Source organism: Abramis brama (assembly GCF_963993115.1).
Source record: "Abramis brama genome assembly, chromosome: 9".
Lineage (NCBI taxonomy): Eukaryota > Metazoa > Chordata > Actinopteri > Cypriniformes > Leuciscidae > Abramis > Abramis brama.
Genome location: NC_139971.1, coordinates 38,405,391 through 38,428,166, shown reverse-complemented (window position 1 = coordinate 38,428,166; position 22,776 = coordinate 38,405,391). Strand labels below are relative to the sequence as shown.

Below are 22,776 nucleotides of genomic sequence, written 5' to 3'. Positions count from 1 at the left end.
TCATTACTATTATCATTAACATTCTGAGACTATGTAATTCCTGATTATGCCACACAGTTAACCCATTATAATGGCAAATATAAACAATTTCTGAAATAAAAAATCGACCTAAGTGAGGTTTCTGTGCTGTGTTAGTGTTTTAGTACAGGTTTACAGAAGATGAAGGTAAGACAGGAGTAGAGAGATGAAAAGGAGAGGTCCCACCTTCAGATCTAAATATTCCAGGTCCTTCTTCAAGTGCATGTAAGTGTCATCAACCTGTAAATAGTAGGAGAAACATTTCAGTTCAGACTCCTTAAATCAGTTGTGTTATCTATTCATTAGATATTTTAATCAAACACTGCACAAGCATTAAAGCAATAGCTGGCTATCACCTGATACACAAGCTTTGAGACACACTACTCACTACTGTCTTGATACAACAGACCCCCGTTTGCATATTGTTTGCATTTCCATGCAAATGACAGTTACATACACTACCGTTCAAAATGTCGGGGTTGGTAAGAATGTAATATTTACACATCGTAATTCATTTATTTAAAAAAAAAAAAAAAAAACTATATTTTTGAACAGTAGTGTAAATTTACTTGAGAAGCAAAATTTGGTAAGATATTTAGAGAATACGTTGATTGTATTCATAGAACATATCTTAAATTGAACTTATTTTTCTTCCCCTATGGCAGTAAATAGTTTTTGTTTTAAGCATAAACCTAAAAAAAAAAAGTCTTAACAGTATATGCAATTTTGCTTCTCTGGTAAATTTGTTGTTTTAGAGAAAACAAGACAAAAAGTACAGATAAAGAAAATGATTTTGGTACACTGACGTTAGGTTGAAAACACAAGAATATTCCTTTAACTTTACCTCAGTCCATGATGCAAAAGCATTCAGCCGATAACCAAAGTAATTAAATATAGCGCAGTGGTTCCCAAACTGGGGTGCGTGAACCCCTGGGGGTATGTGAGGTGACCGAGGGGGAACGTGAACAAAATGCTGAGTTTCGTTGTTCATTTAACTCTTCCCCACCTTAAAATAACATTAAAACCGAGCATGCAGTTGAAACAGGTAAAACGCCACCTCTAGTGTAAAAATAGGCCATAAAAGGTCAAATTCATGACATCATTTGTGGTCAAAACTGACTGCATCCACACAAGCAGTGTGCATATGATGGGTTGCCTTAGCAAACCCTTGTAAAAGTGTGTATTTAGTACTTACTAGCATGAAGAACAGATATAGACAGTCTGTGCACAGAGATCGATATAATGTTTATAATGTTATTCAAGCAAGGATGCAATTTTTGCCGAATATTCACACAATTTCAAATGCGACTGATTTTAGATTTCGCAACAAAATAATAGTTCCAACGAAGCCCACAGCGGAACTGTTGTGCGTCTCCAAACACAGCGGTGTTTCCTTAGTGAACGGAAATCTGCGGCTTTGAACGAATCGAGAGAGTCAATGATTCAATGACTCATTCATAAATACAGCGGCCGTGTTCAAAAACGCCCCCTTTATCATTAAATAGGGCCCTAATTGAGGGGACAGCCATTTGTAGAGGTGTCCGAAACCATAGTGGACGTTATTGAGTGCACTCATTCAATCACACAATGCACCACATGAACAAGTGTACAACTGATGGGCGCGCTGAATGAATTCCCGTGTCTCGCCTGGAGATAGCGTCGCAGCTGAATCAATCATCCATCCAAAAAACTGCAATCGTCCAGCATAATATCATAAAGCTATTAATTCCTTTTTAACTGATTATTAAATTGTTCAATTACGGTTTAGTTTCCATAGCAGAGTTCAGGATAAATCTTTCCATTACTACTGGAGCTGCCAGTTTGCTACGTTTCAATTAATTATTAAACAGCGAGCACAAACAAAAGCGGCAGCACTCAGTGTCCGAATTCACTCACTCATTTCATTCACTCCTTCAAGTGGACTATATTAGTGGAGTAATGTAGGGAATAAGGGGCGATTTCGAACACAGCAAGCAACTTGCTTCGATACTGAATGAATGAATGACTTAATGACTCACTCATCAAGACAGTGACTTGCTGCCACCTACTGGCGAATTTAGTATCACTTAGGTTTTTCCCATCATTTCATATTTCTCTGTTGAACATTTTTTATTTAAAACATTGTCTCATAACACTAGCCTACTTGTGCCATTGTAATTGAATTCATGCCACATATGAGCAGGATTAAAGTCCCCGTGAACCGGAAGTTGCAAACGACTTTTCTCCAGTGTTGTGACGTATTTCCAAGTGAAACGGAATATTGAACAGAGGGCAGGGTTTTACTCTAGTGCTCCTCCTCTCCATCTCTGCTCATCGCAGAGTAACGGTTTGAGGGGAGTGGTTAAGCGTTTTCAACCCAAGCCGTCAAACTGACGTCATCAGAGAAGGAACGCCATTCCAGACCGGAAGTAACTTTTCAGATTTTGATTAAAGATTACCAAGGCAAACAATTTGTTTCTGTGTATTAACTTGCACGGATTAATTATTCACCACAAGACTAGTGATATGCGCTAACAAAGTAAATAGAGTCAATTGTGATTTAATGTCGACTTTAAACAGTGTGTAAATATATCTTACATCAGTTTAAGGGTGCAAATCTTGTCCCTTGATGGAAAAGGTGTGACTGCAGTCTAAGTGGAAGAGAGGGGGTACGCAGAAGGATGTTAAATGCCTCACTCTAAAAAGTTTGGGAACCACTGATATAGAGCAACACATTTCTGCACATATATTCCATTAACAAAGCATGTTTACTATGACGTTACTGTTGAAATAATTTAAAGCTGATCTTGCAACCAGGTCAAACCAGAACATCAGACCTCAGACTCCTGCGTACAACTACTTCATGCAAGCATCTTTGCATTTTCAGACTTTGGAGCAAAAGCAGAGCATACTCATGTAGTATGCATAATACCTCAATACAATTCATGCTGATGGTGGGACAGCCAGATGCAGCCCCTAGCATGACATGCCATGCTACAATACAGAGAAGCAGCATGTAATAAAGCCACAGGAGCTACATAGAGCGCTACAGGCGGGGTAAATAACGGGAGCAGAGGCAGACTACAGGCTTCAGGCTAGTAATGAGAGGTGCTGACTGGACAGGCCGAACCCTGACCTTCACCCGAGACAACTGCTGGAGGTGGGCCAGTGCATCGTGGCGCACACCTGCCATCATGGCCTGGTGTCTCCGTAACTGGATGAGGAGAAGGGTGAGCTCCTCCGGCTGGTGTGATTAGGGCAGAGAGAGAGTTATGTGATGAGATTATTTATACAAATGCCCGTTGCAGCCGCGCAAAAACGAGAGGACTGGCTCCACCAGCAGAGGAACATGAAGTGAAATTTATCCAGGAAGTTTTTATTTTTATTTTTTATTGCTGAAATCTGCTTTTAACTGCAGCATTAAATAGAAAAACTAAACATAAAATCAAATCAAAAGTATTTACAATGTTTATACTGTACAGTATATATACGGTATCCATATACATACTGTATATATATATATATATATATATATATATATATATATATTTTTTTTTTTTTTTTTTTTTTCATAAAATAAACTTGAAAAATGTCTTACTGTTTTCCCGTGCAGGCTGGGAGCACTGACTGTATGTGTGATGTAACCAGACGGAGGCATTGAGCGTCTCTCTATTGTGGCCGACTGCAGATTCATAAAAAAAAAAGAGAGAGAAGGATTTTAAATATAGTACAAATAAAAATTAACACTTATATTCAGCAAGGATGCATTACATTGATCAAAAGTTTCAGTAAAGACATTAATAATTTTACAAAAGATTTCTTTTGAAATAAATGCTGGTCTTTTGAACTTTCTATTCATCAAAGAATACTGAAAAAATGGTTCCGGTTTCCACAAAAATATTAAGCAGCACAACTGAAATTATTTGAGTATCAAATCAGCATATTAGAATGATTTCTGAAGGATCATGTGATCATGTGAATTATAATAATTTGTTACATTGATGTAGCGCTTTTCTCAGCATTTAAAGCGCTTTATTTATGGAAGAGGGAATGTCCTCAATCACCACCAATGAGCAGCATCCACCTGGATGATGCGACGGCAGCCATATTTCACCAGAACACACACCACACACCAGCTTACAGGTGGAGAGGAGACAGAGTGATGAAGCCTATCAGTATATGGGGATGATTAGGAGGCCATGATGGTAGACAGATGCCAATGGGTAAATTTGGCCAGGATGCTGGGGTTACACCTCTACTCTTTTTCCAAGAACATCCTGGGATTTTTATGAGCACAGTTCTCCCATCCAGGTACTGACCAGGCTCAACCTTTTTTAAACTGCATGAATATTCCACAATATTACTGTTCTCACTGTATTTTGATAGATAAATGCAGCCTTGGTGAGCATAAAAGACTTTTGAACAGCCTTAAAACACCAATATTAAGGCCCGTTCATTAAGTATGATAACTATCGATAACGGTAAAGATATAGTTCTAAAAATCAGAGTACAAACCACAAATGTAACAATAACGGCACAGAGAAACTATATAAACAGTTTTTTTCCAGCTTTTCAAAACATTGCCATCAGAATCCATCCTGCTTTAAAGAGCTCGAGCATTTAAAGTGGCAGACGACAAAACTGCAGCACGCTTATAATAAACAGAACGATATCATCCGCTAGTGTGGACGCTAATATAGTTATCGTTCTTCGTTCTTGGGCCTTTCGCCTTTTGTTTTCCAGTATGTTCTTATGTAAAAAACACCAAAATAACGTTACACATTTGGATGAAAGTGCCTGCTAAATGCATAACAGTAATACACACCAAAATATCAAAACCTTCCAAGTGCAACATATTTAGATTTAATAATCATTATGGATTCAGTAATGCTTCAAGTCTTCATTTGGATTAGACATTTCTGCTTGCTGAGTGAAAACTTATTTGAGATGGTTACTAGGTTTTTAAAGGACAGACAGAAACATTAAATGAAGCAAATGAAGAATCTATAAATCATCCCACTCTGGCACTCGTTCCATTACAAACACACCACTGATAATTCATGCTGAATGACGACTCTGTTGGACAGACGGACTAATGCTGGCAGTTTGAAAACACTGAAGGCTGGTGTTATTAGATCAGGACTTTCTGAGCAGTGTTAGCATTCATCATGATGGCTCTAAGTGCATGCGTCTCTCAGACTCCAGATCTTCTCTATTAAAGCAGAGTTTTTGACAAAGGGCAGGTTTATATAATGGATATTAGTGACTGTATACAGTCCATTTAAAGGTTTGGGGTCAGTAAGATTTTTTTAAAGGGATACTCCACTTTTTTTGGAAATAGGCTCATTTTACAACTCCCCCAGAGTAAAACAGTTGAGTTTTACCGTTTTCGAATCCATTCAGCCGATCTCTGGGTCTGGCGGTACCACTTTTAGCATAGCTTAGCATAGATCATTGAATCGGACAGGACCATTAGCATCTCTCTCAAAAAAATGACCAAAGAGTTTCAATATTTTTCCCATTTAAAACTTGACTCTTCTGTAGTTACATCGTGTACTAAGACCGACGGAAAATTAAAAGTTGCGATTTTCTAGGCTGATATGGCTAGGAACTATACTCTCATTCCTGCGTAATAATCAAGAAACTTTGCTGCCGTACCATGAGTCCAGCAGGCGTAATGATATGACGCAGCGCCTGAAAATAGGTCTAATAGGTTAGACAAACTTAGTCCCGGTCACGTTGGAAGTTACCGAGCTGGGGACTATTTTCAGGCGCTGCGTCATATCATTACGCCTGCTGGACTCATGGTACGGCAGCAAAGTTTCTTGATTATTACGCAGGAATGAGAGTATAGTTCCTAGCCATATCAGCCTAGAAAATTGCAACTTTTCATTTTCCGTCGGTCTTAGTACACGATGTAACTACAGAAGAGTCAAGTTTTAAATAGGAAAAATATCAAAACTCTTTGGTCATTTTTTTGAGAGAGATGCTAATGGTCCTGTCCGATTCAATTATCTATGCTAAGCTATGCTAAAAGTGGTACCGCCAGACCCGGAGATCGGCTGAATGGATTTGAAAACGGTAAAACTCAACTGTTTAACTCTGGGGGAGTTGTAAAATGAGCCTATTTCCAAAAAAAGTGGAGTATCCCTTTAAGGAAATTAATATATTTATTCAGCAAGGATGCATTCATTAAACAAAAGTGACAGTAAAGACATTTACAGTAACACTTTAGTTCAGGATCCAAATCTCATTATTAACTAGTTTCTTATCAGCATGCATATTACAATGATATTGGCTGTATTATTACTTATAAAGCACATATTAATACCTTATTCTGCTTGATCACATTCTACATCCCTTAATCCTACCCAAAACTGAACTTAACTTAACCTAAACTTAACAACTACCTTACTAACTATTAATTTATTGAGGCAAAATTCATAGTTAATAGTTAGTTAGACTATATTTACATTGTTAAAAAAAAATTTTTTACATTTAAGTATCACTGTTTCCACAAAAACATTAAGTAGCACAACTGTTTTCAACACTGATAATCATTAATGTTTCATGAGCAGATCATTTCTAAAGGATTTCTAATTCTAAAGGATCATGTGACACTAAAGACTGAAGTAATGATGCTGAAAATTCAGCTTTACCATGACAGGAATTAAGATTATTTAAATTGTAATAGTATTTCACAATATTACAGCTTTTCAAATAAATGCAGCCTTTGTTAGCATAAAAGAAAAAATCTTCTCCACCCCAAACTTTTGTATAGCAGCGTACGTTGTGTAACCTCATGTGATGTGATGGATAAGCATGTGTATGGTTGTGCTCGTCACCCACTGACCTTATAGGAGCGTAACCGGTGAGGAGAGTTCGATGGTGGCACCTCCACGGTGGGCCGGTCCTCCAGAGGTTTGACTGTGACCCGTTCTGCAGGAGTGTGGGGTCTGCGTGGAGACAGCAGTCGGGGTCCGGGCGGTCCGGGTGGAGGGATGTCTGCCAGGGTCGGGGGCACAGAGACGGAGCGGGACACGTCTGAGTTGACTCTGGTGGAGGAGACGGCGGTGGAGTAGTCTGGAGCAGGAGTGTACACAGGGGCGGTGGAGCTGCCGTGCCGATAGTGCTGTCGCTGCTGCCATTCGTACAGCTGCCACACTGTGCTGTCATTTGTTGCGGGTCGCTGGCTGTGGCCGTGGGTCAGCTGGAAGTGATTCAGCCGGTCGTGGGAATATTTGTATTCACTGGGTAACTGCCGGTGAGTAGTTTGTGGGCTCTGCCGTGTGGACTTTGGTAAAGACTGGTACTTGTCTATTGTGCCGTACTTCGGATGAATCGGAGGGGTCCGACGTGGGATCGTGCCATCGGTAGAAACAAACCTGTGAGAACAATATTATTATTAACATGTAATGTTACACATATATTGTTTTGACAAAACTGAGTTATTAAAGTCAAAGTCAAAATTAAAACTATTTATGTTATATATATTTAATACACATTTGGGCTTGGTAAGATTTTTTTCTTAAGTTTATGAAGTCTTTATTTGCATTTAATTGATCAAAAATACAGTAGAAACAGTAATATTGTGAATTATTATTATCATTTAAAATAACTGCTATTTTAATATGTAATTTATTTCTGTGATGCAAAGCTGAATTTTCAGCATCATTACTCCAGTCTTCAGTGTCACATGATCCTTCAGGAATCATTCTAATAATCTAACATTCATAATAATATCTGATTTGATGCTCAAGAAACATTTTTTTATTTATTGTTACCAATGTTGAAAACAGTGGTGCTGGTTAATATTTTTGTGGAAATTGGATTTTTTAAGGAGTCTTGAATAGAATGTTACAAGGAACAGAATTTATTTTAAATAGAAATTTTCAAATAAACATTATAATAAACATTGTAACATTATAAATGTATTTACTGTCACTTTTGATCAATGCTGGCTGAATAAAAGTAATAATTTCTTCTTTTTTTTAAAACTGCCCAAAAACTTTTGAATTGTAGTGTATTTTTATTTTAATAAACAACCCAAGTCTTGTTGAACAGAAGTCATTATTGCATGTTATTCTCAAGAGGAAAAAAGTCTTTGTAATAATTTTTCAAACTATAAATACTAGTTCCACCTCTGAAATGTTGATTGACATCACCAATGTTTTCATTATACATTTTTTCCTGTCATATAGTGACCAACTTTCACAAACCAAACAAATCCAGATGCCTTAAAAAATAAAAAAGGGTGGGACCTATTCACTCTGAAATATGACACATTATAAAAGTAAAATGAAAGTAAAATGGGTGCTGTTTTCTGTGATGATTTATTATGATCTCAACCACTAGGGGGAGATGCAACCCATGACTCTTCACAGGATCTAGCAACTATTCTGTATATATGTTGTATATGTGTTTCTGTGACTGAATTTGCAACTATATATATATACATACATATATAGATAGATATATTGCAGACTCACCCCTGGCGTTCTTCCTTCTGTACTTTGACCCAGTTCTCCACCTGCTCCAGTGCACTCTTCCTCTGTACCTGCATTGGAGTTTGAGTTGAAGGTGTCAGCCCTCTCTGATACCCAAGCATGCCGTTCTGTTCTACAGGCGTACCGTTCCTCATCACAACCGGCGGGGTCGAGACGGCCCTGGATGGAGCTCGAGAGGGAACTTGGAAAGCTGGTTTTGACCCTGGAGCTAAAACCTCCACCTCCACTATCCTACTTGCTGGAGATTTACTCCTCGCCTGCTCGATCTCTCTAGGAGTAACATGGATCTCCATCTCTCCAACAAATCCCTCCTGCTTCTCGTCCAGCAGACCGTCGTTTTGGATAGCCTCAGGTTCTGGAATCACGTAGCTGTTGATGTGGTTGGTCTGAGGCACGGCTCGCTGCTGGAGTTTCTCAGAAATGTTCACTTTGTCTGGATGATCCGACTCGTCTCTGTGTGGCAAAAATAAGACATGTCCAAAGGTCAGTGAAGTTTTATGAGGCTCTTATATGATGCTATTATCATAGTGCTGGATCACATGGTCAGGTCTGTTAAATTAACAACATTCCACAGCATAGAGTCTGGACGAGCACTCACACATGAGGGAATCTGCTCTTAAAGCTAAATATATCCATCGCTGTAAACTGACCAGTCTTACTTTAGATTCACAACTCTAGACTCTTTAAGCTCCAGGATCCACACGCTTAACAAAGCCCTGGCAACCACACACAACACCCCAGCAACTGCACAACAACCCGCCAAAAACACTCAGAACACCACCCACAACACCCTATGCAACCAACAAAAACATTCAGAACACTTTAGTAGCTGCATAGCAACACCCTAGCAACTGCATTTCAACCCGCTAAAAACACTCAGAACACTTTAGCAACAGCATAGTAACGCCCTGGAAACCACCCACAACACCCTATGCAACCAACAAAAACGTTCAGAACTTTAGTAGCTGCATAGCAACACCCTAGCAACTGCATTTCAACCCAGTAAAAACACTCAGAACACTTTAGCAACAGCATAGTAATGCCCTGGAAACCACCCACAACACCCTACGCAACCAACAAAAACATTCAGAACACTTTAGTAGCTGCATAGCAACACCCTAGCAACTGCATTTCAACCCGCTAAAAAAACTCAGAACACATTTGCAGCCACATAGAAATGTGTGGACACCACCCACAATGCTAAACAAAAAACAATGCTTTGACAACCACCCACAACACCATAAAAAACACGCAGGAACTCCTTAGCAACTACACAGCAACACCCTGGCAACCACCCAGAACACCCTAGCACCTTAGCCAGTGCTTGATTTGAGGGAGGATGTGCCCCTTACAATCCCCTTATGATTTATAGTGTTGTATATTATGTAAGACACAAAAAAAAATCTCTATGTACGATAACTTATAAACTATGAATAACAATGAATAACAATTGGCCAATCAGATCTCAATATTTCAACAATCTCTGCACCAGAACCAATGAGGTTTGTTCTCGCGCGTCAAGCAGGTTGAATTTAAACAGGCTCGAATTATGCTGTACTTTAACATCTTGAATTAATGATATCTGCAATGCATTCATGTTGGTTCTGTTGAACCATACCGCCAGTCCAAACTGTTTGCTAACTGTCAATCGTATTCGACGATAGTGGTCCTGACAGAACTGACATTATTACTAGGTTTTATTTAAGTGTGTTAAGAAACAGTGAAAATGTAATCTCTTTAATATTATATTATCTGCATATACAGCTTTTTTTTTAAAATATACTTTTAAGATTTAAAGTACAAGTGTAGATTCAATACAATTAAGTGCACTTCTTCTCAAGGGTGTATGATTTATCCAAATAAAGGTTACTATTAGGAACAAACTGCATGTGCACTTCATGGGCGTATTGCAGATGATTTACTCAAGAGGACTCATACAAATACCCAAACTGGCTGGACGCAAAACAAAGCCAACAGTTTCTCAGGGAATATAACTCCCACATTCCTACAGTCAGACACGAAACGCCAAGGCGTAAGTATGACTGATCCCATTCCAATCCCAAAACAAATAGTATATGCACTACAACTCTGACAAAGGAGAAAGGGAAAACACAAACATAAGAGCTTCTATAAAAAGAGAATGAAAAGCCAGTCTATGAGTCTCTAAATAGAGTTATGAAAAGAAATGACGTTTTTATCCTGGACTATCACAGTCGAATTTTCTGCCTTGCTGGCTGCCAGCTCAAGCTGATCCTGGTCTCATTAGTGCTGGGCTGCTATGACAACTCAAAAATCCTGCCATGATCCCAATTTGGTACCTTGGTTAACGACATCACCAGCAGAGACAGCAAACTATTCAGGCTTTAGAGGCCGAAATTGGAAATCAAGCATTACGCGGGACAAAGAGAAACATAGATTTTTGAGATGGCCAAACTGGCTAAACCATACACGTTTATGCAGCCTACGTTCACACAGTCACTAGCTGCGTTTACATGGACCCTAATAAGCCAATTGTAATCGGACCAGTAGCACAGTCGGCACCTCAATCGGAATGAATAGGCCAAATCCGATTAAAATTTCATTCAGATTGTAAGAGGTGGTTTAAACCTTTTCTAATCCGATCGAGAGGACATGTAAACACTCGATCAGATTGAAACCCAAAACTGGAAAGTACTGAGCATGTGCAATGATGTAGAAATGGCAAAATGAAGTATGATGCGTGGAACGAACTGTTGTTGTTGTTGAATGGGTGTCGTGTCATTCTAACATTCTCCTTCCACTCCTCGTCTGTGAAGTGGAGCAGGACAACGTCCCATCAGTCCTTGTTTCCGACTCATTCACAGACGTCTTGTTCTGGGCGAGGGAAGGGGCGTTTTTACTGTTTGATAAATATTAGCAGAACGGCACAAACGGTTCATGTGCTCATTGTCTCCTAATTAGGAACCGAAATAGACAAAAATTAAGTTTGAGAAGCAATATAGGAAAGAAAAGAAAAGAAGCAATATAGGAGAATGATTAGTATGTGCAAACAGCGGGAAACTTTATTTTATATATATACTATATTGTATATTCAATTAAAAAAATCAATTCCGATGTAAAGCTTGTGACATATAAACGTGCACATCAATCCGATCACTTTATTTAGCGTTCATGTAAACACTACGTTTGGATTTATCAATTGGAATTAATTCATTTCCGATTGCAACAAAAGGTGTCCATGTAACCGTAGCTTGTGTTTGGGACTAACGATCCTAACCCCATTTTTCCCATTCATGTTTGGAGTATCTAAACTAGGGATGGGTATTTTAGTAATTTCGTCTACTTGAGCACTCAACCAACATCTGAGCTGAGCTTGGACTCAGCGACTGACGGCCCAGACAGCAGAGAGACGGAAAGCTGAGTCAATGCTCACTCCCCATCTGCTCTTCTGCAGTGACAGAACAAGACACACTGTAGACTCGCTGTCAGTCAACAAGACTGACGGCCCGACAAACACTTACAGACACAACATCTCTTGACACAAGCTGGTGAAGATTGCACTCAACATTACTCCTTTAAACACAAACACACGCTTGTTTCACTACATTAGTGAGGACGTTGCATAGACATCCATTGATTTTATATCAGGTTAATGATATTTTCTCTGGCCTAACCCAAGCCCTGCCTCTAAACACCCATCACAGAAACACTAGATTTAAATACAACCATGTTTCGGCGATTTATAAGCCCTTTTAACTAGTGAGGACCTGTAAAATGTCACTCACTAGTCGGCTGTCATAATTTTAATGAAACAACAGCAGCAAATTAACGTTTAGATTTTAACAGAAAATTTAAGAAAAAACTTTTTTGTTTTGTTTTCAGGTATAAAGACCAGAAGCTTAATTTTCTTGCAATCAAAAATAAATAAAGAACAAGAAAAAGAGAGAGAAAGAGGCTTAAATTTAAGATTTATGTATTTTAAGTGCATGTAAAATTTCCGTCCATTTGGCATAGCTCATTTCTAACTATTTACATCGTAATTTTATTCAAATAAAATAAAATGAATAATTCGAAATGCATTTTTTCAAGTGGCTTATGATCAGCATAGATCTGTTTATTGTAAAAACAATTACATTTATTCACTTAAAAAGTATGAACATGATTAAAATATGGCTAGCGGTAGAACATTGTGTATGAAATGTATGAAAGTGTATGAAATTTAAACAAAATGGATTTCAATTTATTAGTACTATTATAGAAATCTGGAGAAAATTGGACCTCTTTGACTTCAATAATATATATATTTTTTTATTTTAATATATAAGGAATGTATAAGTCAATGGGGTCCATCAACTGTTTGGTTCCCGACATTCTTCAAAATATCTTCTTTTGTGTTCAGCAGAAGTAAGAAATTCATACAGGTTTGGAACATCTTGAAGATGAATAAATGATGACAGAATTTTCATTTTTGGGAGTGAACTATCCCTTTAAGTACATTCTTCTCCATTCTTGTCCTAGCCAGAAAGACCAAAATACTGATGAAGAAAATGATTCAGGAAAGTTTTGCGACTCACTGACCTCTTCACTGTATGGGTTTGCATCAATGCAGCCTGGTTCATGGCCTTGACCCAGCCGTTCATGTCCTCCTGTGTGTCCGCACTGAAATAGTACGTCCTCATCCCAGTGTGCTCCGCCTGCGAGCCAATCACAGAGCTTTGTTTGTAAATGTAGGAGCGCATCCCTGTGTGTGTAGCCTGCAAGAGAGAAAGCACTAAAATCAGCCCAGCCCTGGGAAAAGGAGAAACACTGCATCAGCAGATAAGTACTGGCCAGAGGAGCATCTGAGATTTCAGCATGATAATAAGAGGCGTGAAGGAACACAACACAGCAGACGAGATTACTGACGAGATGCAGAACGATGATCAAGCCAAGGCCACACTGTGATAACACACATACACACCAACTAAACATAACTTATCAGTTATGTAATCAAAACTACAGAAACATTGATATGAAAGGTTACAATAAGCACCACACACCCCCAACAAGAGTAGACATTTGAAAATACTAAAATAAGTCATAAAAAAGTCATATTAGCAAAGACAAGTTTACTTATATAAAGAGCACTGCTACAATGAATAAGTTATAAATGTTATGTTTTGGTGAAACATATCAAAGTATCTGTGATTCACATGTACGTTACTAAAAGGATTGTAATATATACTTATACTATTGTAATATAATATTTTATAATATAATATAATATAATATAATATAATATAATATAATATAATATAATATAATATAATATAATATAATATAATATAATATAACATCCCTGTGATCCTACATAGGATAAGGAATATATAATATATAATGATAAATATTAAATGTATAAAAAATCTAATGTTTCCTCTATATTTATTTTAACTCACATAAAAATAAAAATAATAAAATATAATAAATTACATAATAAATATATTTAATATAAAATATAACTTACATTATATATATATATTTTTTTTTTTACAATTTATTTACTATAAAATGTATTATATCTATATATTGAAGGCAGGATGCCATACAAAAGGAGGGCACAGACACTGTTGTAATTAACATGAACTCAACCTGCAATTTCCTCATTAAAAATAGATTCAGAGAGTAACTTCTGCTACATTCGATTACGTAAAATGAAACAAAGAGACAATTATAGTTAATTTATAAACATCTGATCTCTCTTCTTCACTAATTCTTTCTTTTTCTCTCAGTGGGAGCAAAAAGCCCAACACGACACACAGACGCATGAAGCGACGTGTGTTTACATGACAGGCTCATTAGAGGCAAGCAGTGAGGTGTTAAGCTTCTGCCTGTGTTTTAATAGTCCACTGAGGGAAAGCTCTTCAATGAGGCTGGAAAGCACAGACAGATGGCTGATCCGTTTGAGTCATGCAGGGGGTCTGGACCACGGATACATAACCATCCAACAACCAGTCAAATAACCTATAGCTAATTACTTAGGACAAATGAGACTCGTTTTCTTTATGTGACAGTTCACATAAAAGTAAAAATAGTGTCATTATTTATTCATCTTCATGTCATTTTTAACCAGTCTTTCTTCTATAGAACACAAAAAGAGATATTCTGATGAATGCGCATGCTGCTCTTTTCCTTACAACGAACAGAAATGCAATATAACTACTAGTGCATGCAACTAGTCCACTACAAGCCTTCTGTGACAAACCAACATTTAAGTGGAAAAAATCTTGTCATAGCTCTCATATTTCATGTATACTTCCTTATAATCAAACTTGCTGACAGTCAAGGGCATTTAGTTTCATTCACATGGCCTAGGGCAGTTTTCAGTAGATGATGACCTTTCCCCAATAAGCTTTTGAAGGCTTTTATGATGACATTTAGCTTTACAGCCTCTGGTCACTATGTGTTTTCACTGTATATGAAAATAATCCCATGAATATTTGTTGAAGACATCTCCATTTGTATTCCTTGGAAGAAAAAAGTCAAACAGGTTTGGAACAACATGTTGACATAATTAAAATTTTTGGTGAACTATCCCTTTAACTTCAATAGAATGTGTATGAACATAAAAGCACTTTAAAAGTGCCTTATATGGTAAGTTAAGTATTAGCATTTGTTATCTTTTTTTTTTTCAATATATGCCCACAGAAAATGTTACATCTACATGTTCACTCAAAAGTTTAAGGCTAGCAAGTTTTCTATTTAAGGATGCATTAAATTAAAAAATGACAGTAAAGACATTTAGAATATATATAATTTCTATTTTAAATTATATGAAACAAAATATTATTTCTATATGCTGTATCAAGTATCAGCTGTATCAGCCTTGTTCAGCATAAGAGAGTTTTGTTTCAAAAACATTAAAACATTTTACCGACCCCAAACTTTTGAACGGAAGTGAAGATTGAAGAAAGATCCTAGCTCAAATATGCTAATGTACATTGGCCTTCAGTGATATAATACAAACCAAAAGTTTAATTTCATGTGTTATTAAATCATTACTCAGATCTTATTAATATGATCCAAACTAAAACTGTGCACACTAAAACACAGCTGTGTACACACACTTGGAGACTAAACAAAACAAAGAGCTAACAATAGCATGCTTCTTGTTTTCGTTTTGGCACCCTGCAGCATGTACTATTTGAAGATGCTTTTAGCTTTCATTAATAGCATTCTCCATTATGTCATCCATGATCCATTATAAGTATGCAGCGCCTTGGTACAGCAAACGTTTGTTTAACAGTCCTGTTTGCTTACAACCACAACAGGAGAGCTTTGAATATCTGTGAACTGACTCCACTTGGAAATATACATATCTTCTTCATATCTGTATCTATGATAAAGTAATCAGAGTTTATCCTCTAGTAAGGTGTATGGCAAACCTGTCTATTAGGGGTGTTTTCGTTTCATTTCAGGAATGATTTGTGCAAATTCAGAACGATTCGATCCAATTTACAATGAGATTTGATTTGATTCAATTCGATTTCAACTAACTGACTTAGACAAACTATTTAAAGGGGCTATATGTAGAATTTAGTTATTAGCGAAACCAGTGGCCGTTAAGTGAACAGCAGCCAGCAAATTATTGCTCATGCTCGCACTCGTACACATGTAACGTACAAGAGATTCAAAGACCCAATATACTCGCAAAATACTTGTTCTTTGCTAAGAAGCAAAAAAACATTGGAAATACCTGTTATGTATTGCGATATTTTGTTAAAGGCACACTATGCAGTTTCCGTTTTTCTCAAACAGCGACCCCTAGAGTCGCTGTGGAGTACTTGAATTTAACGTTACTGTCGTAAATACCACTCACGCAGAGCCGTCTCTTCCGACCGCGCTTTCTTCGTCGACTCTGCCATGATTCATGTCTGAAATGCGTGCTAGTGTCTTCCATAGAGGCGGCTTCATATGCTGTTGACGTACGTGACATTGTGCTGTAAAGCAAGTCGTGATTCTCGTGAGATTTGTTGGGGCGTCACCTCTCAAACCTGCATTGCTGGTTTTGCTGGTTTTGCCAGTGGCAAAGTTACCATCGAAATGATTTTGAAGCTGTTATATTAAAGCAACACTAAGGAACTTTTCCTCTTTGGTCGCCCTACAGGTTGGAAGCGGAATTGTCCATTACCGCTGTCGTAAATAATTTCTCCTGTCACACGCACACTCGCTGTTTATCCAGCACCGGCTTTGGAATGAACGATGTCCACAGACAAGGTAGAGTATGTTGCATGATTTCATGAAAGCATGATGTATTGCGACATCAGAAACGAAGGAAAACTAAATAATGACTATTGTAACGCTTGACGATCTGGCAAACTTGCATAGTGTGGTTATAGCAGATATAGGGCTGCAAAGCGAATCCAGAAGTGCCTTTCACCCTGTTACGACTTGATGAACCACTGATACGATTTTTGAAACATTATTTTAAGGTAAAAAATGTTCCTTAGTGTTGCTTTAAGGTACAAATCTTGCACAGTGTGCCTTTAACAAACCTCCCGACGCCGTCCACGCTCCTGAGAGCGACGTTCAGATGAATATGTAAATATGTGCTGCGTGTTTTCCTCTCAATAGCAAAATAAACACACAACAAAAATGACAGCATTGTGAAATCAGCAGTTAAGAAAGCATCTGATCATAGCGATGATGTGGGTTTGTTTGCACCAGCTCTGCAATTCACCGCCATCATGACGACAGATGAGGAAATTAAAGTTAAACTGTTATGATAGTTTGATTATAAAGTATATTTGAGACTATAGACTATGCAGATGTGGCTATGTATGTGAGACTATATTTTGAATGAATCCCTTTTCTTTGCATGAAACATTGACGTCACAGTACAGAATAGCTCTTTCTCCATTCCTGAACATTATATAAGCTTTGATTTCATGTGTCACAGAACAGAAAAGAGGGGCTTTCAGGAAAAAAAAAAAAAATTTCACATAAAAATCAGTATATAGGCTTTCATAGGAAGTCATGCCATGCCAGCATGGTCCAAACTAGTTATCGTCATCGGTAAAATCCACTATCGATTGTCCTCTACATATTATACTTGGAATATAACAAAGAGTGCAATGACCCATCAAATATTTTAGAGCTGAGCACACCAAGGAAATGATTCTATAATCCATTTTCTAAAAATATTATTTATTTCCATGACTTTCTTGTTCTGGAAAATAACTATTTTAAAATTCCCTATTTTCAACCCTAAGTAAACTAAACCAAATATTACAATATTATCTGAGTTTTCTTCAAAGTCTCTTATGCAAATAAAGAATAAAAAAAATCAGCTATATCCGAAGACCTCTTAAATTTCCAGTAGACATCGTTTCCTGAAAAGGATCATTTCAAACATCTCAAAAAGAGGAAATGTTGTCAGTGAGAAAAGTCACACAGATTCTCAAAGAGTTTGCACATGCCAGTGGTTAATGTAGAGAAGCCATAGAGTTAAAAGTGTACCTATTTACAGATGATGCTGAATGTGTCTCAGAGCCTTTCTGGACTGTCAGTCACTCATCACAGGCAGGAAGCCCACCAATGGGAACAGAAGAAGGACATAGTTCAGCAAATAGAGGACAATGACTGGTCACCTGAACCAACACCTACTGGCTTTTCCTGTTTAGGATATATACAAGTGCTGGGAAATTGTGAGTATAATTTAAGGACTGTCAGCACAATCAAGATAAGAGGTTGACACAAATAAATAGAAGGAGTGAAAGAGCACAAAACAGCACGCCAGACCGCAAAACAGCCTGAAACACAAAGCACAAACGCCCACAGAAAGAAGCCATAAGAGAAATACATTTGCTTAGCTCTTCAGCCTGGGGTTTTTTTTTCCACCTTTGTACCGATATCTAGAAGCTCATCATCGAATCAGTGAAAGATTTTGTCACTCGGCCATGTCTGTGCACCAGCATGTGGGGTGAGATTGCTGGCTGAGCAGAATTCACCGCAGTAAGCCTTCTTTTTCATAGAGGATTAGTACAGATTACAGACTCTCTGCTGCCCATCTGAGTCACTTAATACTGAAAATCGACATCCAGATTCCAAGGTAAACATTCTCTCTTGTGTGAAGATTATGGCAAATGATCCCTAACCCTCAGCGGACTGTATGATACAACTACTAGATACCCAGATAACAGGGAATGTTCTCAGAACTTTGGCTAACGTTCTTCCAAGGTTCTCTCAAATTCATGAACAAACGCTCTTCCGGTAACATTAACAAAAGGTTTGTTCAGAGTTATCTGGTCTTTAATAATGTTCTCGAAATGTTGGCATGAAAATATTTTTGTATAAATGTTTTCATAATTTAAAGTGATAGTTCACCCAAAAATGAAAATTCAGTCATTAATTACCTGTAAGATCTTCAGAACACAAATTAAGATTTTTTAATGAAATCTGATTTCTGTCCCTCCATTGACAGCGACGCAACTACCACTTTGACGCTTCAAAAAGTTCATAAAGAGATCGTAAAACAAATCCATATGAATTGAGCGGTTTAGTCTAAATTTTCTGAAGAGACTCGATCGCTTTATATGATGAAAAGATTGAATTTAGGCTTTTATTCACATATTCACATTCATCAGCGAAAATAAACAGAAGCTCAACTGAACCTTGAGAACAAACCTCATTGGTTCTTGCTGAAGCTCAAACGGACAGAAAGCTCTCAGATTTCATTAAAAAGATCTTCATTTGTGTTCTGAAGATGTACGAAAGTCTTACGGATTTGGAACGTCAACATGAGGATGAGAAATTAATGACAGAATTTTTGGGTGAACTTTCCCTTTAATAGGAACATTAGCAAAACATTCTTAGAACATATTTTGTAAGCTGGGAACTCGCCAAAAGGGTGAACAGTTTTGTAAACAGCACTCCTGGAGGAAGACGTGACACCGTAGGCTGTGTAAACTAACCGTTAAGGAAGAAAAGTGAAACAGGAGCGCTGCAAAGTGCAAACTGAGATCAACTTGCACTTTAAACCATTAAGCATTAAGATCTTCTTGAAAACTGGAATGTAGTTTCCTTCTGCTCCCACGTTTGAAAAAATCTCTCTCTAGCTGAGAACAGGGGCAGGAAGGAGATGAGCAGAGAGAGGTAGACTGGTTATGTAACCTTGTTGCCCTCAGGATGAGTACAGACCCATACATTCACTCTGTGTCATGAACCATGAGGACAACAATGAACCGCACAAGCTGCAGGGTATGAATCCACATAAAACACTGCTAAAGTCTTTGCCTACAAAAACACTTGCACATAGATAGGCACCACTTAAGAAAGCTGTACATGTATAAAAACAGCTTGAATAATTGGTCATGTCAAATTTACAGCCTTCATGGGGAATATTTATTCTAAATTGAATGATACCCATGTTGTGTTGTGTTGTGTTGTCAGTGCACTAAAAGGCTGATTTTTAAGAAAAAAAAAGATATGATCATGGCATGGCAACATGTTTTTCCGATACTTTAACCAACTTCCTTTTTTAAGTTAGTATGAGATTCAACTAGACCACATAAATCGAATTTTTAGATAGGATTTTAGGTATTTTGAAGTATGTGGAATTTTCTACATGCATCTTCTCTGCATTCTATACACAAGGCTGAAGCCATGCAAGATAAGGAAGCATGCACATTCATAACTGCACAGTGACCCAATGTATTTAGCCATTGCACATGACAAAACAGAAAGACAGCTGACTGGGGAACAGGAAGCAGATATTGCAAGAAAATTGAGATGAATAAGCAATGAGTATTTACAGTCAGAGGGTCATTAGCACTATGTAAACCCGTATCACCCTGACAAAAGTTTATTTTGTGATAACTACATGTACACAGCTACTTCGGTTGAACGGCTGTTTGGGACAACAGTTATAGACCATGAAAATGAAAATCCTGTCATCATCGACTTGTTTTCTTCCACAAAAGGAAATTTTGGTAACACTTTATTTTACAGTGTCCTTGTTACATATGTTACATGTACTTACCATAGTAATAACAGTAAATTATGCATAATTACATGCAACTAACCCTCAACCAAATCCTAATCCTACCCTAACCCTATAGTAAGTACATGTAGTTGCTTAATATTACTCAATACTTAAATATATATTTACACTGTAACAATGACACCTTAAAATAAAGTGTAACTGAATTTTTTTATTGCATTTTTGTTTTAATAATTAGATTTTTTTTGTCTAAATATTTCAATATTTCAATTTTCAATTTTTGTTCTGTAATTTTAGTACTTAAACTTATTTCAGCTAAGGCAACATGAATTCTGAATTAAGTTTGCATTTTTCATCTAATACTCATATCTTGTTTTATTATTAACAAAAAATATTTGTAATAGTTTTAGTTTTAGTTAAGTGTAACAACACTGGGGGTCATGTAATCGAATTATGTCAGAAACAGACAAAAATGTCGCTAACAGTCGAATGGATTGTTTTACACCCAATGCTATTATATGACTTAAAAAGGCTACAGTGCGTAAAGAGTCATTTTGACCACTTTTTTGGTGCTAATCTATCTTTTTAGAAGCTCCAGTCCTCATTCACTTTAGTTTAAAGGGTTAGTTCACTAAAAAAAGTAAATTTTCTGTCATTAATTACTCGCTCTCATGTTGTTCCAAACCCGTAAGACATTCGTTCATCTTCAGAATCTATTTAATGAAATCTGTGAGCTTTCTGACAGTCTACGCAACTACCACTTTCAAGCACCAGAAAGGTAGTAAAGACATCATAAAAGTAATCCATGTGACTCCAGTGGTTTAACCTTAATTTTATGAAGTGACACAAGTGTTTGTTGGCAAAAAAAACAAACATAATTTGCCACAAAATATGAATCTCCGATGCACGATCACGCACTGCTCTCACATCAACACAACATGCATGTGTCGTGGTGCTCTCATGAACGTGCATTGGAGATGAATATTTTGTAAATAAAGTTTTGAATGACATGAGGGTGAGTAATTAATAGCAGATTTTTAATTTTTGGGTGAACTATCCCTTTAAAAGAATGACCAACTACAGTCCATTCACTTTAAATTCTCATTTAGTATTATATTTAGTAGACAGTAAATAATTAAACGATGACAGAATGACATTTTTTTGGGTGAACTGTGAAGTGATACCTAAGTAAACATCCTTGCAATTTGAAGTGAAGAATTCTTTTGAAAGTGTGTTGCTATCTGTATGAAAATGAGATCTTACCTTGAAGGCATATTTGCGGCTAATGTGATCTTCAGGCCCGACAGGAGCGATAGTGTAGCTGGGCAGAGGAATGCTACCCAGAACCGACTCTTCACGACTGTCTGTGGGGGAAAACAATCCAACTGAGGAACAAGTCAGGGTTTGACTTTGTGTCTTTCTTCCTTCCTGGCATGTGATACTCTCTGACCTGTCTTTCTCACACCACTCTGATAAATCATCACATTTCACACATTTAAGTTTAGCCTCCTTGATTTGCTCTGACCATTTCTTTCCAGTGGCGCGCTGGTGACACCGATGCGAGTGGGAGTGAGAGTGTGTTTATGTGTGGGGGTGTGTCTGAAACAGAGATTGAGTGGTGGGTTGACAAGCGATAAGGGTGGCTCGATTAGGACATAATGGGTTAAAAATACTTCAAGGTTGGTTGAAGGAGAGATTGCAAACCGAGGCAGGTCTCTCTTTCATTTGAGCAAGCCGGGAGCTGAGGGGTCTGTGACTGGGAAGAGCAGACTGACTGGAAAATTAGGATTTTTTTTAGGGAAAGATTTGATACAAGAAATAAAGTTGACGGCAAAAGAGATAACTCACCCAAAAATGTTTATTTACTCAGTTATCTTCTGTTTGCAGTTATTCATTTGTTAATAAATAAAAGATATCAGAATATATTCCTATGATTAATTTAAACTTTTATCAGAATATCAGTGATTAACAATTTAGACTTCGTCTGTTTTGTGCACAAAGCATTCATTTGGCTTCATAAGTTGTATGGTAAGAGTTGTGTAACCAATTACTGTGTTGCATAAACAACAGCATAAGGATTTGGAATAACATAAGGGTGAGCAAATAATGACAGAATATATATTTTTTGGAGAACTACTCCTTTAATTTAGCTCTCTTTTACGCAAAGGAAGTTTATTCAACTGTGCTATACTAAACACTTCTTTTAAACAAAAAATAAGAGTATACTTTTTATGTAATTATCAGAGATACACTATATGCACGTATGCTTGGCTTATTCTGTCAAATATAAAGAAAAATGTACACTTGCACTTTCTT

The 22,776-nt window shown here is 37.3% G+C and overlaps 1 protein-coding gene across 26 annotated transcripts in view; it reads right to left on the bottom strand.

The window, feature by feature from the left end:
• Positions 1 to 22,776, bottom strand: part of plekha7a (pleckstrin homology domain containing, family A member 7a) — a 91,787-nt gene that overhangs the window by 13,064 nt on the left and 55,947 nt on the right. For 8 of the 26 annotated variants that reach the window (XM_084124629.1, XM_084124648.1, XM_084124650.1 and 5 more), the window contains 7 exons: positions 21,724 to 21,824; positions 13,062 to 13,237; positions 8,487 to 8,957; positions 6,851 to 7,382; positions 3,596 to 3,679; positions 3,134 to 3,241; positions 205 to 258 (listed from right to left, as the gene is read on the bottom strand). In XM_084124629.1, the coding sequence (XP_083980755.1) occupies positions 205 to 258; positions 3,134 to 3,241; positions 3,596 to 3,679; positions 6,851 to 7,382; positions 8,487 to 8,957; positions 13,062 to 13,237; positions 21,724 to 21,824 (1,526 nt within the window). Of the gene's footprint in view, positions 1 to 204; positions 259 to 3,133; positions 3,242 to 3,595; positions 3,680 to 6,850; positions 7,383 to 8,486; positions 8,958 to 13,061; positions 13,238 to 17,978; positions 18,152 to 21,723; positions 21,825 to 22,776 lie in introns of those variants that run through there. The other 18 variants (XM_084124649.1, XM_084124652.1, XM_084124635.1 and 15 more) reach the window with 5 other exon arrangements.